We start from the raw sequence: 14,954 nt of genomic DNA, 5'->3' as shown, positions 1-14,954 counted from the left end.
AATTTGATAATTAATTGAAGTTCGAATAGTTGTTTAAATCATAAAGGGTGCTATGTGGTGCCAGGAGTTTGTTTTTGCAATACTGTACATATTCCAAATGGCACACAGATACCAAATGGATTACAAGGAGACAGTAGAATGGCCCCACCCCATATAGTAGTAGTAACAGTAGATGTTGACTGGTAACTTTAAAGGCAGATGTTGAAAAAAGGCAGCACTATTGATGAGTTGCAGGCAGAAGTTGTCATTACTGAAGTGGTGCCTTGCATGTAAACCTGCATATAACACGTTAAAGTATTTAAAAGATTTCACTTTTTCAGCACTTTGAACCAGAAATCTGTCCAGTGATCCTATAGAACTAGTTATATGTGTTGAAAATATAATTGCGATATTGATTTCAGTTGATATGCCCAGCCCTACACACACCTGTTTTCACCATCACTGATTGCACAAATGATCTGTACCGTCATCACAAACTAGTGGAAAACGAGGGAAGCAGCCCTTTCAAATAAGAACAAACTCCTTAATATCACATTCATTACTTTTATTTAATACAATCAATGGAAGCTAAGCAAGTAGCAAGCTACGCAGCAAGCTATTCAGACAAAGCATTGTAGCTTACCACACTGAAGCTATTTCACATCAAGTATTTAACACTAATTTAATAATTAGTAATTTTTCACACCCTACCCCAGTAATAATTTACAGTGTACTGTTTTTATCTGCACAGGCATTGGTCCTCTCAGTGACTGCACTTTCTTACCAAATATAAGCTCTGCCCGTCTGCGTCATAGATTTTGAAAATAGCTACGCTACCCCAAAGCTGCTGCAACCTTCAGCTGCAGCTTATCAGAAAACAATTGATGAGGCACAGTCCAAAATTATCACGATGAATAAAGAGGCTTCGCTCCAAAGAGTCTGTTGCTTTTGTCCATCAGAACATCTCAAAGGACACTTTTAAAACATGAACACTTAGGCAAAGTGTTTATTTGGAAGACAAATTATATTCAGCACAGTTTCAGGTTGTTATCTATTCAGAGACAAAGTGTTTCTTTGGAAGACAAATCATATTCAGCCCTGTTTCAGGTTGTTATCTATTCAGGGACAAAGTGTTTACAAGGAAAGAAAGGAACCTCAAACCCTGATATTGTGACTACCATGTAGAAGTAAAATAAACAAAATAAGCATTTAAATCCTGTATCGCCAATAATCAAAAAGCAGCCACATAATAAGGAGTGTGAGTTTCTGTCTGCCTGCCTGTCTGACTGTCCATCTGTCTGTCTCACTCATGTGGCCAAAAGCAACATTTGGCATCTGCAAAAAAAAGTCTTAGAGTGGGCTGACCGTGCGTGTTTGTGTGCGTGCATGCATGCGTCTGTGTGTGTGTGTGCGTGTGTCAAGGGGGAACACTTGATGGGTGCAAGCTGCACACTTGGAAGTAACGAAGGAGATGGTTCTGTGTGTGTGTGTGTGTGTGTGTGTGTGTGTGTGTGTGTGTGTGTGTGTGTGTGTGCGTGTGTGTGATGAGTGGTGGGGTGACATTGTGAATGTGTGTGTGTGTGCGATGCTGTGACACATCGCCTACGACTCATTATGGTTTCACTGTGATCAGACGGCTAGAGAGCTGTCAACCACACACACACACGCACACAAACACACACACACACACACAGTACATACACACACTCAGACACCTCCGTCGTTACTCGCAGCTCTTGACATCTCCCAGCTCGCACCCCCTCTAGCGCTCCCCCGCAGGACACAGACACACATACGGTGCAAACACACAAGACGACATACACTAACACACACATACACACACACACACACATATGTACATGCATGAACACACATCCGCACCCATGTAAATGCGTACACATATTCAGACAGGCATCTACAATTAGAAGCCTGTGTAGAAGATGTAGATGTGTGACTGGTTTGTTTTGCGCTGTTGTGTGTGAGTATGTGTGTTTATTTGTGTTCTGCAGTCCTCTTTCTCTTCATTAATGTCAGTTATAGCTGACTTGTCCCTCTGTTCATACTGGGTGCAATTGCATACACAGTTGATCAAAGCAACATAACAGTAAACAGTGGTGTGCACATGTGTGTCTCGGTGTGCGTGTGTGTTTTCAAAAAAAATTCAGCAACTGTTATTCCTATTAGTAATTAAAATTATATGAACAGTTCTGCACATTGAAATGAAACTCTTTCAAAAACCTGCTATGTTCTAAATATTATCATTATGAAAACCAGCCACTTGTATCACTTTAATGTCCACCATCTATCTTGCTCAGAAGATTTTTTTTCCTTTCAGAGAGCTTATACATTATAAAGATTGTACTTTTCTCTGTTTACATTTTTTTGACCTGGCTCGGTCTCTCAGGGGCTGATGAGACCAGGATGCTTCGCAACAGCCCTGTCAGATTCAAATATATGTCTGCCTCTGTGTACCTGGCTCTGGGTCTGGCCACTGACATGACTGATGAATGGTATGAAGCACCAAAAAGTTGAAAATATTTTTACATTAATGAAAGGCAACAAACAAACCCAGAAGAGCACAAGGCATGTGGCACAGTAATGTAGAAAAACACAATGGTTATGGGTTTTTTTTCTTTCTTTCTTTCTTTCTTTTAGAAATGCTTCTCTGTGAGACTGCCCCCACAGACATTACAATTGTCATAATGCTGCTTGCTGCCCTGGTCTCACTTACAACAGAAACTTTTAATTGCAATGGAAATTACACTTCAAATAAAAAATTCAGCTTACAGAATATCCTACAGACGGTAAAGGCTGGTCTTGCATTAAACTACCAGTGGGGTGTCAGTCGGGGATATGATCTCCATGATTGTGCATCCAAACTCAGACTCAAGTTAACTCAACCAAATCCAGCCAATGTCAACCCAATTCTAGTCAGTCTACCTTTACCCAACAGAATCGACCCAACTCGATCCAACTAACTGTACCCTAGTCACCCATTCAATACTGTTCTGTTATTACATCCTAACTAAAAATCAACCCAACTCCACCCAACTTGACTCAACCAACTCAACCAAAGATAAAGACAGTCACCACCTGATTTAACCCAAAACTAAACCCAACTCTGTTCTAAATCACAGTGACAGTCTCTGTAAGGACAAACGTTACCTCTCCATTCTCCAGAGGGTGAATCTTTGAATAAAAAGATGTGCAGATAACTTCATCATCTCTGGTGTAAGATGGAGGTCCTGTCCTTGGATTAATGTTGAACCGGGTCAGGCACTCTGTGTCTGTGATGGCATAGTACTGCCAGGGTTTAAAGGTCACACCATCTATTGAACGCTCTAAGACCCAGTTACCTGCGGACGGAGAATATTGGTGAAGAAATAATGATGGCATGCTTCAAACAAGTGATGAGATCAATAAAAGTGATAACGGACATCCAAGCCTGTGTTTAGGTCACCCTACTTAAAATACATAGAAAATTGACATAACCTTCAATCATATATTCAATCACATATTCTCAATAACATGGAACAAACTATGATATTCCACCTCTTCCATAGATTGAAAAACAAAATGAGCAAATTAGATGGCAGAGTGCATATGAACTGCCACCTATTCTATGCTTCTGTCAAGATGTGCAAGTTTCATAAAATGTTAAGTCCCACTCCACTGAAAAATGTGTTTTGCTTATTGTCACTTCACTTGGACGTTTGACCTTCAGAGTCTGACAATAAAAGATTTTTCAAATTCATCTACTGAAGAGGGAAAATGTCTCTCTGCTCACCTTCAATCTGAGTTTAATACGTGTACTTACTCGCATGATTTGTGGCATCACAACTAGTTTGGAGCCAGTCATGGTCCAATATATATAACTTAGACAAATGCAATGTGGAAACCTGAAGCCTCCGGTGCACATACACTGAGAATAGTGATGTAAGTAGTTAGAGGAGATTTTGCATCCAGCAGTTAAACTTTTGAAATGAGACAGATTTTTCAGAAATTCAGGGCTTCTGCAATTTTAAATTAACATTTAACATTAGCGTAACATTTGATGATGCTGCCTTTCAAACACAGAAAGGGTGGCAAAGTGTAAACCAAAGTGGTTTCATATTGTTTGATTGTTCTTTTTCAATTTCATTTGACATTATATGTTCAAGTTTTATAATGCATCCTGCCATGCGGAGCGGTGGTCATCCTGACCACCGCTCCGCATGGCTAAATCTTTTCTAAGGTGCTGGAAGCATCAAAGAGTCCAAACTGATAGAAGAAATTTCCACACGTTTAGATCTATGCAGTGTTTCACTTTTATTTTGAGCTTTCGGTCTAATAATATCAGAGCTCTGATGAAGGTCTGATATGTTCGAGTTTTATTCCTTTTTTTTTTTTTTTTTTAGAAGTAATCACTTCTTTTGTCCGTGAGTATGAACAATTACTGTAATCACTTCTTGCTTGGTGCATAATCAACCTGACCACAGGATTTCAAAGAATTCCATTCATAACCTGATTTTTAAGATTTCCTGCCAAAAATGAAAAACCAGACAGAATTAGACAAAAACACAATTCATGTCCAAATTAGTTAGGGTCAAAAAAACATACAAATGAGATTTAAAAGGTTTTTTTAAAGTTTCTTTTTTAAGTGAAAAGTTGTAATCTACAATATAAAAGACTGAAAGAGAATATATAAAGCTGCATCAGTAGAAAACAATTGGGAAAATTGGAGTTGGAGACAATGATAAACTAAAATGTGGAAATATGTAATTTCCCAAAAAATCATCAGGTAACATGTAAGTACATTAAGGTCAGTTATTAAGAGCAAATTACAGTAACAGTTACAGATAATAAGGTATCAGGATGGTTGGATGCTGGAATTTAAACTTAAAGAAACAAAGCAAAGTACATTGGGAATGTTTAATATGAGAGTAAATATTCATTTTATTAAACAATTATTGTCTTTCAAATAACTTGTGGATTTTCTGTGGGAGGATCATGTGCTCAAAAGGCTTTAATTACTGTATTAAACTGTTGATAAGACCGAAATGTCTTTTTAAATTATTAAGAAGAATACTTACCTGGACGAGGTGAGTTGGCTGCCTTAACGATCACATAGGCTATCTGGAAAACCTGAGAAAATACACAGAGAGGATAGAATGAATGAAAAAGAAATCCTTAATAAACTTTTAACTCCTGAAACAACTATGGTTTCAAGTGAATACAATTAGCTTTACCATGTGAACTAAGCTAATAGCCATTATAACCATTAAGTTACTGTATAACCATAATCATAACACATCTAGTAAGTTTTAACGACCTTTTAAATGTGGTCGAAAATAAACTTTTGCCAGTTGTCACATCACTTTAAATTGAACTGTCAAAATAAAATCTGGCATATTAAGTAACACAGCCAGGTATGAAGAAAGGGGAAGTCCCCCCTAAATTCAAATCACCAACACTCATACACACATTTGTCTGACTCAATTTTCACTGAAACAAATATTTTAAAAGGATTAGATTAGTTTAAACCCTCTTCACTTCCCATTCGGGTATTATGTTTTCTGACATCTAAATATTGTTCTGTTTCCTGCTGGAAAAAGACACCTCTGTTTACAGTAAACAGGCTTTTCTGTTCTGACAGTTTAGAATATGCCTCTGCCAAAAATGAGGAAAGGGAAAAAAATTGGGGAAGAAACTCAAAAGACTTGTGATTTTTGTGATTTGTGTTATTGGGCTACATATAAATAAAAGATGACTTGAGTCCATCTGTGTAAACAAACTAACAAAATGGTGAAATGTTGGAACGTTTGTGCAATAAATGGCATTTTCATCAAATTTCACCTAGATTTTTCAAATATTAAAGAATTTCCTTCCAAATTTTACCTGGTTTTTAATTTTAAAAATCACTGAAATTACCTTATTTGTTCTAATATAACACAACAGTCTTTGTTTGTCTCGGCTTTTCTTTACTTTTGTTTACCAAGGTAGGTAGAATGACATATAGACAGATGTAGTATGGATAGATTTATCTATCAGATAGATAGACAGACACTAGATGTGGGTCAAATGTTGACTCCCTCAATCACCTCTCTCGCTTCACCACTCTGTCTTTCACCTCATCCATTCTCTCTGTGAGTACATCTCTCTTTCTTCTCGTGATGTGGGAAGCAGTGTCATATTGCAGCAATTAGAATAGAGAGAAAGCTACCAAGAGTGTGTGTGTGTTTGTGTGTGTGAGAAAGTGTATTTCAGGGTAACCTTATAGCAGTCATTCAAACCACTTACAAAGAGTCACTGTTACCTGTATTCATACCGAGGATGGGATGTGTGTGTGTGTGTGTGTTGTGTGTGCATATGAGTTCTCAGCAGTAGCTTGTAATATGGTGACAGCTTTAGGACAGCTAGGCATCTCCAGCAGCTAAACATAGACGAACACAGCTAACTAATGCAGTGTGTGTGTGTGTGTGTGTGTGTGTGTGTGTGTGTGTGTGTGTGTAGGGTTGCAGTATGTCATATTCTCTGTTTTGATCAGTTGTGGATCAGACGAGGTGCATTTTTTGCCTCTAAAGCTCAACACAGCATCAACAGATAAACACACAAATAACTGTCCTGCAGGAAATCACACACCTGGTAAATAAAATGTTTATTTTGCATCCATAACATTAATGTCAGGTAGGTAAGTTTATGGTGAGTTCACATATCGAATGGATGGTATTACTGTGAAAGCAGTCTGTGTGATTTTAATTGGCCAAAATCTTTTTTTCCAAACAGCTTCTTTTTATTTATTTATTTATTTGTTTATTCATTTATTGCACTGCAGCTTGGTTTGGCAATTTTGAGCTTAACCTTGTTAATTCCAGTTAGAATGAAGTAAACAAAAAATACTTTCTCACTGAATAAAGCCAAGTCCACTACAGTATTCTTACTACAGAATTACGATATTTCCAGTCCAGTGCCTCAGTCATCCCCTATAGAGAAGAGATTGAATTTTTAAGTCCACCTGAAATAACAATTGGTCTTCCTTTGTTGGAGTCAAAAATATGTCAAAGTGATGTTTAAATGTATAAAAGAAATTTGAAAAATCATCTTTTGAGATGTACCAGAAATGCCTTCAAGCCATTTTATTCCATTTTTCAATGAGTAGTGCCCTCGAAGCCGAATGGTTACTGCACATGCCACATAACTGCGGCACCCCTTTTCCTGTTCCAGCCAGGGACCTTTGTTGCATGTCCAACCAATCTTACTCCCCTTGTTTCCTGTCTGCCACTTCAACTGTCCAATAAAGAAAAAAAAAAAGTTCAATGAGCTACAACTGACAAGCTGAAAAAGCTAACTAGCCAGCAAACTGATGTTAGCAGTGCACTTTTCCCCTAGATGTTGCAGAATGAGATATTGTCCTACAACTCTGTAAAAAAGAGACCGGAGGTAAGAAGATAAATGGATAAAAAAAGATATATTAGCTAGAAAACTAATGTGGGTGCATAACATGTAAGATATCCAGTTTGATTCTGGCTGGGAACCTTTGTTGCATCATGTCTTACCTCGCTGTCTCTCCCCATGTGTCCTATTTGCATCTCTACTGTCACTATCGAATAAAGGCTATATTCAGTAAATAAATATATACATTTTCCAAAAAAAATAGACCATATTGTTTTTGTGTTGCATCTTAGGATGCTGCCAAGCTGTCAGTGTCACAATCAGCCTACGACAGAACAGTGATGTTACTATTTTATGCAGATGCAGTTTAAAATATGCTATATGCAAAAAAGTTATGCAAACAGAGAATTGAGGACATGCTGACTGATTAATGTACAAACAGAGGGTGCTGTCAAAAATATATGAATTTTCTCTTTTTAGTACTGATTTGATCTCAAAAGAGAGAACAGAGCAGATCTGGATGTTCTAATAGAAAAAGAAAAAGTTTTTAAGCTACAGAGTGAAACAATTGGTGACTCATTTATCCCCGGATGAAATTACATAGTTTTGGTACTGATGAATAATACTGAGCTCTATCATGAACTCCTTACTCAACTTACTTTTTTATTTTATATTACATATTTATTTTATTTATTTATTTGGACCATCTACAGTGTTAAACATACATGTTACCATTTGATGTACTGTACCAGAGTTAGTTTATAGCTTTAAACTGAGGTGTTAAGACTGTAAAGAAGTGGGGCCAAATTATTCATGAAGTCAAGCCCATAAAGGCTACAAAATTGCACATGTCCGGATATAAGTGTCTCCTGTTTTTACATCTCATGAGTCTCAACTCAAAACCATACAAATCACTGTTCATCTTCACATAGTTCTCAAGCATTTTATTATAAACATCTTACATATTTGAGAGGAAATACTCATGCTAAGGAACAGTTCTTGGCAGATATTTGGACATAACAGCCAAATGAGCACTTAAAATGTTTATTTCAATGCTCAGTGAGTCCATTTAAGCCCTGTGTCCAGTATGGTTGGGTAGCCCACCATTAAATAGACTGTGAAGAATTCATTTTGTCTCAGCGTGATTTGGACAAACAGTGACAGCTGTTTTAATGAACAGCTGGTGTTTATAGGCCATTCACATGGAAACATGTTAACATCTCTCTGGCCTGATAAACTGGCATCAAACTTCAATTGCAGTTAGTACTCAGCCAATTATAGCAGGATCTGCACACAAATACACAAAAGATTGATCAGAGACAAAGAGTAATAAGATCAGAATTTCATAAGAGACACAAAGAATTAAGCAATGAAGAAAAAGATAATAAAATTGAATTCTTGTGTGTTTTGGGATTCAGACAAACAAACACACACAGACATGCAGACAGACAGGTCAGAGCAACAGAAATGGTGGGCAGACACATTACATTTTACTCTCACTTCAAATGGAAAAGTGTTAACATTTCCCTAGACTAATAGAGTAGCCTTTGGCCCATTTCTAAAAAGTTTGAATCATCCAACATCCCTGACTGCCAAACTTAGTGCAAGCAAACAAGCAGCAGATATTCACTGGAGCCATGCAGTCATCTCATTGCAGGATCGTTCTGCTTTTCCACTGAGCTGCCACTAAAAAACAATTTAGGGAGACGGTTTGAATGCTGCAGTACTTTGAACGACAGTCTCTTGGCAGCTCTGCAGCAAATACAATTTTTAAAAAAGTTCAATGCACAACAAAAAAAAAATAATATGAAACTTGAAAAACAAACAAATTATTGTGTTTTTTTTTCACAACAGCTTAAATAGTAGAGAGGCTGCAGTACAACGTTGCATAGACAGACAGGGGACTCTGGATTAAACAGACGAATGACCTGTGTGTGTTGCTGTGAATGAGAAACAGGGAGAGGAACATCCAAATGAAATCCATTCTCTTTAAGTCTTGCCTCTCTGTCTGCCCAAAACACACTTTCAAGCTTTTAAATAGGCTTTAGTCTGCACATAACACCAGATGCTGCAATCTCTCCCACATTCTTGCTTTGGCCCGAGCAACTGTCAAACAATAGACCAACAAAGTTTTATTGGGTACAGCAGATGTTTCATTTACCTTCTATCTGCTGCGAATAAAGATATTTTTAAGTTTCAGATTCAGATTATGGCACTAAAACCTCCTACCACATATCATTCATATGTACCTCTTCATTGTTTCATTCAGGGAAAAGTAAAGAGTTGTTTTTATCTCATTGTTGTTTAGGTAGGTTGTGTTTGAGGTTTGTTTCCCATGAATGTGGACAAAGGGAAACAACATTTAACACACAAAATGTCTCTTGTAAGCTGGACAGATTTGCCTCTCAGGGGTATATGTTATAAAGCCAGAGCTAAAGAAAGTAAGAGCTCACATTGTAATGAATCATAACTCCAGCATCTTTCTTATTAAAGCGTCCTTGAGCAAGACGCTGACTGTAGTAAGAGTTGTGATGATTTTACGTAAAAGGGTTAAGGTTAAAATCTTCAATATTCAGCCATTTCATATAATTGTAAAATAGGACAGTACATCATCAGCTTCAATGGTGAAAGAGCGGTAAAGTCAGTCAAAGGAACAACAATGGTGGTAATTATCGAGAAAAGAAAGAGCAGTGCTGAGAAGAAGACATAAAACACTGAAAACACAAGTATTTTCTTTCAATGATGAAACCATCTGAATGAGTCCTATCTGCAGAAATACTCCACTGCCTCAACATTAAATGTATTACTATATCTCTAACCTCAAGAGTATTGATCAAAAAGTCTGATTGCAATGTATGTTGAGATAATAAATAATGCAAATAAGTATGTTCTTAAGTCTGATGGTCTTGTTAGAAGTTATATTAGGGCGTTTTCAAACCTATACTTCATTTGCTATAGCCTGCAGATCTGCCCAAACGAATCGTAACGAGGGGGAAACACGAACTAGAGTCTGATTCAACCACACTAAACAAGGCAAGTTTGAAAATGCCCTTAGTTTACACTGGGATTCCCTCATGTGTTCAACAGGGCTTAAAGCTGAGAGCCAAGATTAAATCAAAAGCAAAAGCATGAATGCAGAAAGCTATGCTGTCTAATGAGTATACAGCACTGAAGGCCAGGGAATAGATGAATGTAGGAGAAACACAAATCTCTCTACTCCTATAATAGAATTTAGCTGGTTAACAACACCTGTGAACTCCATTTATCACTTTTTCCCCGTATGACTTTTCTTGTGATATATTTTCCTAATTTTTGACACAAAGTTGTTGAGGCTTAGTCTCTTTTTTCAATGCACCTCCTACTTTCAGATGTCAGCCCTCGAGAAGCTCTTTCTTCTTTATCTTTTATCATTTCTTTACCTTTTTATAAAACTTTGTTACCCTGAAAACCATTAACAATATTGTTTGATTTTTTTTTTTTTCAATTTAAACAGGCACATAATTAGTCTCTTTCTGCCTTAATCAACTAATTTTGATCACTGATCTGAATGTTTTGGCTACAAGGGTTTGGATCTACAGTCATCCTGTAGATTGTATGCAGACCATTACAGAAATAGTCTTGGGGAATTCAAGGATGTAATTTTGCCTGTGACATGTATGAATTTGTGTTAGTGTTTGTGTGCATTTGTGTGTGTGTGTGTGTTGAGGTATTTATTTGAAGTAGCACTTTGACTGACAGCTTCTTTCAGGATCCTGATCACTCTGCCAGGTTCTCCTCCCACCCCCAGAAAGCAAAGCCAGTGCATGATTTGACCACGTCCATCAAACTGTCCATCAGTCAAACTGGCCGCTGCATTTCCATAATAACTGCAATTTAACTGAATCCTGTCTGGGGCTGATAAAAGATTATTTCAATGGCGAAGCAAGTTTAGCCTCTGATGGTAAAATAGTCCTAATACATTTACTGGTAATTTCTTAATCTATATGCATACTAATGTCAATGCCAACGGCAACACTTCACACACTAAAACACAATGCTGGAAAACCTTTATTTTTATATGGAAAGACTATAAAAAAAGGGTGATTATTTGAAATATAAACATTTACACCTTAGAAACTAAGCTCACACAAAGTCAGAAATGGTTCTCAACCACTTACAACAGGTCACTGCAGAGGACCTTTAAAGTATTGTCAAGTCAAATGCAACTGCATACACAATTACAATCCAAGAATTCATCTAAAAATGATGAAGAGCATATCACACGGGGTCCCTCAGCTAGCTAAGGTTAGCTGCTGCTTTGTTTAGCTCCTGGCATGTAAGTGTGTAAATATGTAACATTATGCTGCCTTTGATAGTTGATCAATGGTCATCATGTGCAGGCCATTCATTTCCAATATATTTTGCTTTATAGATGGATGTTGGGAATTATTTTTGCCATGAAGGGAGAGAGCAGACTGAGTGTTACAATAATAATACTTAATTTGAAACAAATTTGAATTTGAAAGCACCTTTCAAAACTCAAGGACACTGTACAGTGTAAAAAATAGCTGTAAAAAGTAGAGAAAAAAAGGGACTAAAAACATGTCTGTCAGAGGCTCTATAGGGTTAAGTTTGTTAGAGGGAATATTGAGGCATCTCCTAAGACTAGAGATTCTGCAGATTCCATAGATACTACTTATAGCTCTATGGTAAATATCAGTTTTGGGATGTACTGGGTGTCTGTCATCATTTATGCATTTCACTGTTTGTCAACAGATAAGCATAGACAGTTTTCTTTGGTAACTGAGTCATCTTTGGTAACATTTCCCCTGTATCTCCATATCTGCAGTGTGTAGTATACTGTATAGATGTTGTGTTTGGTCTAGATAAGTGTACCAATACAACTTTCATGTTTGTTCATTCTGTCATTGACCACCACAAAATATGTTGTAAATTAAGTAGTCAAGAGCAGACTCTAGGTCTGAGAAAGTAGTAAATAGCTAGTATATATTAAATTTCAGTATTAATGTTAGTATCTGTTTTAACTTTTCAGGTCATCCAGCAACACGAGAGGACAGGCAGCCAATGCAGCATACAGGACAGCCAAGTAGACTTGAAAGAGCTGGAGGAGTATACCCTGACGATTTAGGTGGCAAAGATACAGGACCAAAACAGGTTGAAATACCCCAGTATCTCCAAGATTACAGTGTAGTATCTTGGAAATTCTTACATACAGCATGATTTATAAGATTGATTGTTTTGTGAATATGAAAAATGTGTTATGGGAACAACATTTAAAGGTGCTACATGTAAGAATAGCCCCGGTTCGTCCTGTCTCATAATACCACTTTGTACCTCAAGAGGCAATAGTTAGTCACTGTAGTGTCCAGTCTGTCCTCAGCCTAACATGAGAAGTGAAGAAGTAGCGTTGCCCCGAGCAACTGGCAGCAATGGATTATGAGACAAGCTAAAAGCAGTTGTTATTTTATTATGTCACTTTGTTAAATTTTAATATTTTTTCAGGCGAGAAAGTAATCGTTTAGATTCCCAATATGTAGTCCAAATAACGCCTGTATGGACCTTTGCGCTGATGTTTTTGGAGATGTGAGGAGCCGCCAGCCAGGTGAGACCAGCCGGTCACCTCAGCTGCTAGCAGCCCAACTGCTGCGATGATCGACCAGTCAACGTCTATCGCCATACTGTTGAGATCATGATCCGATGAACTGATCGGTGCAACTCTTTGGTAATTTACCACTGACTCTAATGTCTCTGTAGCATTTTGATATCTTGATGATGCCATAGCACAGATTAACTGTAAACAGAAGGTTTCTTTATCTTTAACAAGTGTTTCAATTCAATCTACTGTCATCAGGCTGTTGGTTTATTTTATTTATACAACACAAAGTGCAGTCAAATACAAATGTAAAAACAGAGTAAAAAAGTAAAGTAGCAATTAAACTAGTGCCATAGGTTTGAGAAGTTTCAGCTGCCCTGCAGATGTCCATTTTGTCCAGAGCAATTGTCTTAACATTACTATTAAAAATTAAATTTCAAATGAAATGTAATGTTTGCAGTAGTTATACAATGCAGTAAAATTAAATGAAATTTAGGCAGTGGTGTTCCAGGCAGATAGCAGAGACCACCCAAAAAAAATTTGGTGCGTGCTCGACACGTGCACACACCATGACCACAGCTCAGATGGTCTGGGTTTACAGTTACCCCAGACCTTGTCAAGTCCTAGAAACACCCCTGCCTCAGCTCCCACTCTCTCATTATTTAGTCTTTCTGTCCAGAGAGGCTCAACAATAACAAGAGAGGAAATGAGAGTGGTGATGTCACGGGCGATAACCACACACACACACACTCAAGCACACTGTCATTTTCTGAGTGAGATGACTGTGGTCGCAAGGGAAATTCAGTGCACTGGAGGGTAAATAGCTTTCCATAGCACCGATCAGACTCACACATACATGCACACAATACACCAACTGAAGCACGCACATGTTCGCACATACAAGCACAAACATTAATGGCAGCGGCTATACAGTCAATCACTGCAAATCAGGTGTGAGGTCTATCTATAACTTTGATCAATACCAAATTGATTGAGATAATGAACAGAGAATTACTTCATGATAGTAGAATAGTTTTCAGTCTTTTCTGATGAAGTCAGTTGTAAAAGCCTTCTCATGTCGAAATATTCAAAATATACCTTTTTTTAAGACATTTTGACAACTAGTTTAAAATGCTGCAGCATGACTGTTCACTAAATCCAACAGAAAAGTCCACATAACACCGATTGTATCATCTCTACACTGGTTAGCTGTATGTAGGGCCGGGTGATATGGACAAATATTACAATATTTTTGACCACATACCTCAATATTGATAGTGCGACAATATTGTAGAGATAAATATTGGTGCTTTCTCAAAATATTCATACAATGAGATTTTTGATAAATAATCATCAGTAATGTGGATATAATGACTTAGTGGTTAAAGGCAAATAATAGAAAAGCTACAACAAGTGCTATATAAATAAAGTTATTAAGGGTTCAAGCCCAAAGGACTGTAACCCTATTGTTTTTGTGCTGGTTTATTATTTTTCTTCAGAAATGTTTTTGCGAATTCCTGTGAGATGGTAAATGTGAGAGACATGAGATTTTGCCCATTAATTGGAAGTTGTGTGCAGGTGCTGCCCAAGAGATATGACCCCAATCGGCCTGATGGGCACACTGTAACAACAAACTTTATGTTTTGGCCTATAACTTTTGAGCTGTAAGTCTCACAAACAAAATTCTTTGTTTTTCTGGATTCAGACCAATCTATCTAAACTTAGCACAAAAAGTAAGGAAATTTGTGTTTGGTAGATTATTTCTTTGTTGTAACAATGCTTCTTGGCAATAAATCTTATACCGTTGGAAAGCCTGTTTATTTCCCTTTTAAATGGTGCCACATTTGTAAGGAACATGCATTTGTGGGATGAGCAGCACAGCTGAGTATGTGGGTTGCGCCCATGAAAAATTTGCCAAATCTTCTCTGCCAATGCAAAACAGCTTATTTTGCTGTTGCTATTGACTCTTGTTATGAGCTTCTGGTACCCCCAGGTACCTGTGAGCATGGGC

General features: G+C 37.5%; 1 protein-coding gene across 7 annotated transcripts in view; it reads right to left on the bottom strand.

The window, feature by feature from the left end:
* Positions 1-14,954, bottom strand: part of lama2 (laminin, alpha 2) — a 206,463-nt gene that overhangs the window by 138,986 nt on the left and 52,523 nt on the right. For all 7 annotated transcript variants that reach the window (XM_067573019.1, XM_067573021.1, XM_067573020.1 and 4 more), the window contains exons 4-5: positions 5,052-5,103; positions 3,145-3,335 (exon numbers count right to left, since the gene is read on the bottom strand). In XM_067573019.1, the coding sequence (XP_067429120.1) occupies positions 3,145-3,335; positions 5,052-5,103 (243 nt within the window). The remainder of the gene's footprint in view (positions 1-3,144; positions 3,336-5,051; positions 5,104-14,954) is intronic.

This window comes from Thunnus thynnus, chromosome 18, assembly GCF_963924715.1.
Source record: "Thunnus thynnus chromosome 18, fThuThy2.1, whole genome shotgun sequence".
Taxonomy (NCBI): Eukaryota; Metazoa; Chordata; class Actinopteri; order Scombriformes; family Scombridae; genus Thunnus; species Thunnus thynnus.
This window is presented reverse-complemented; position numbering and strand designations above follow the sequence as displayed.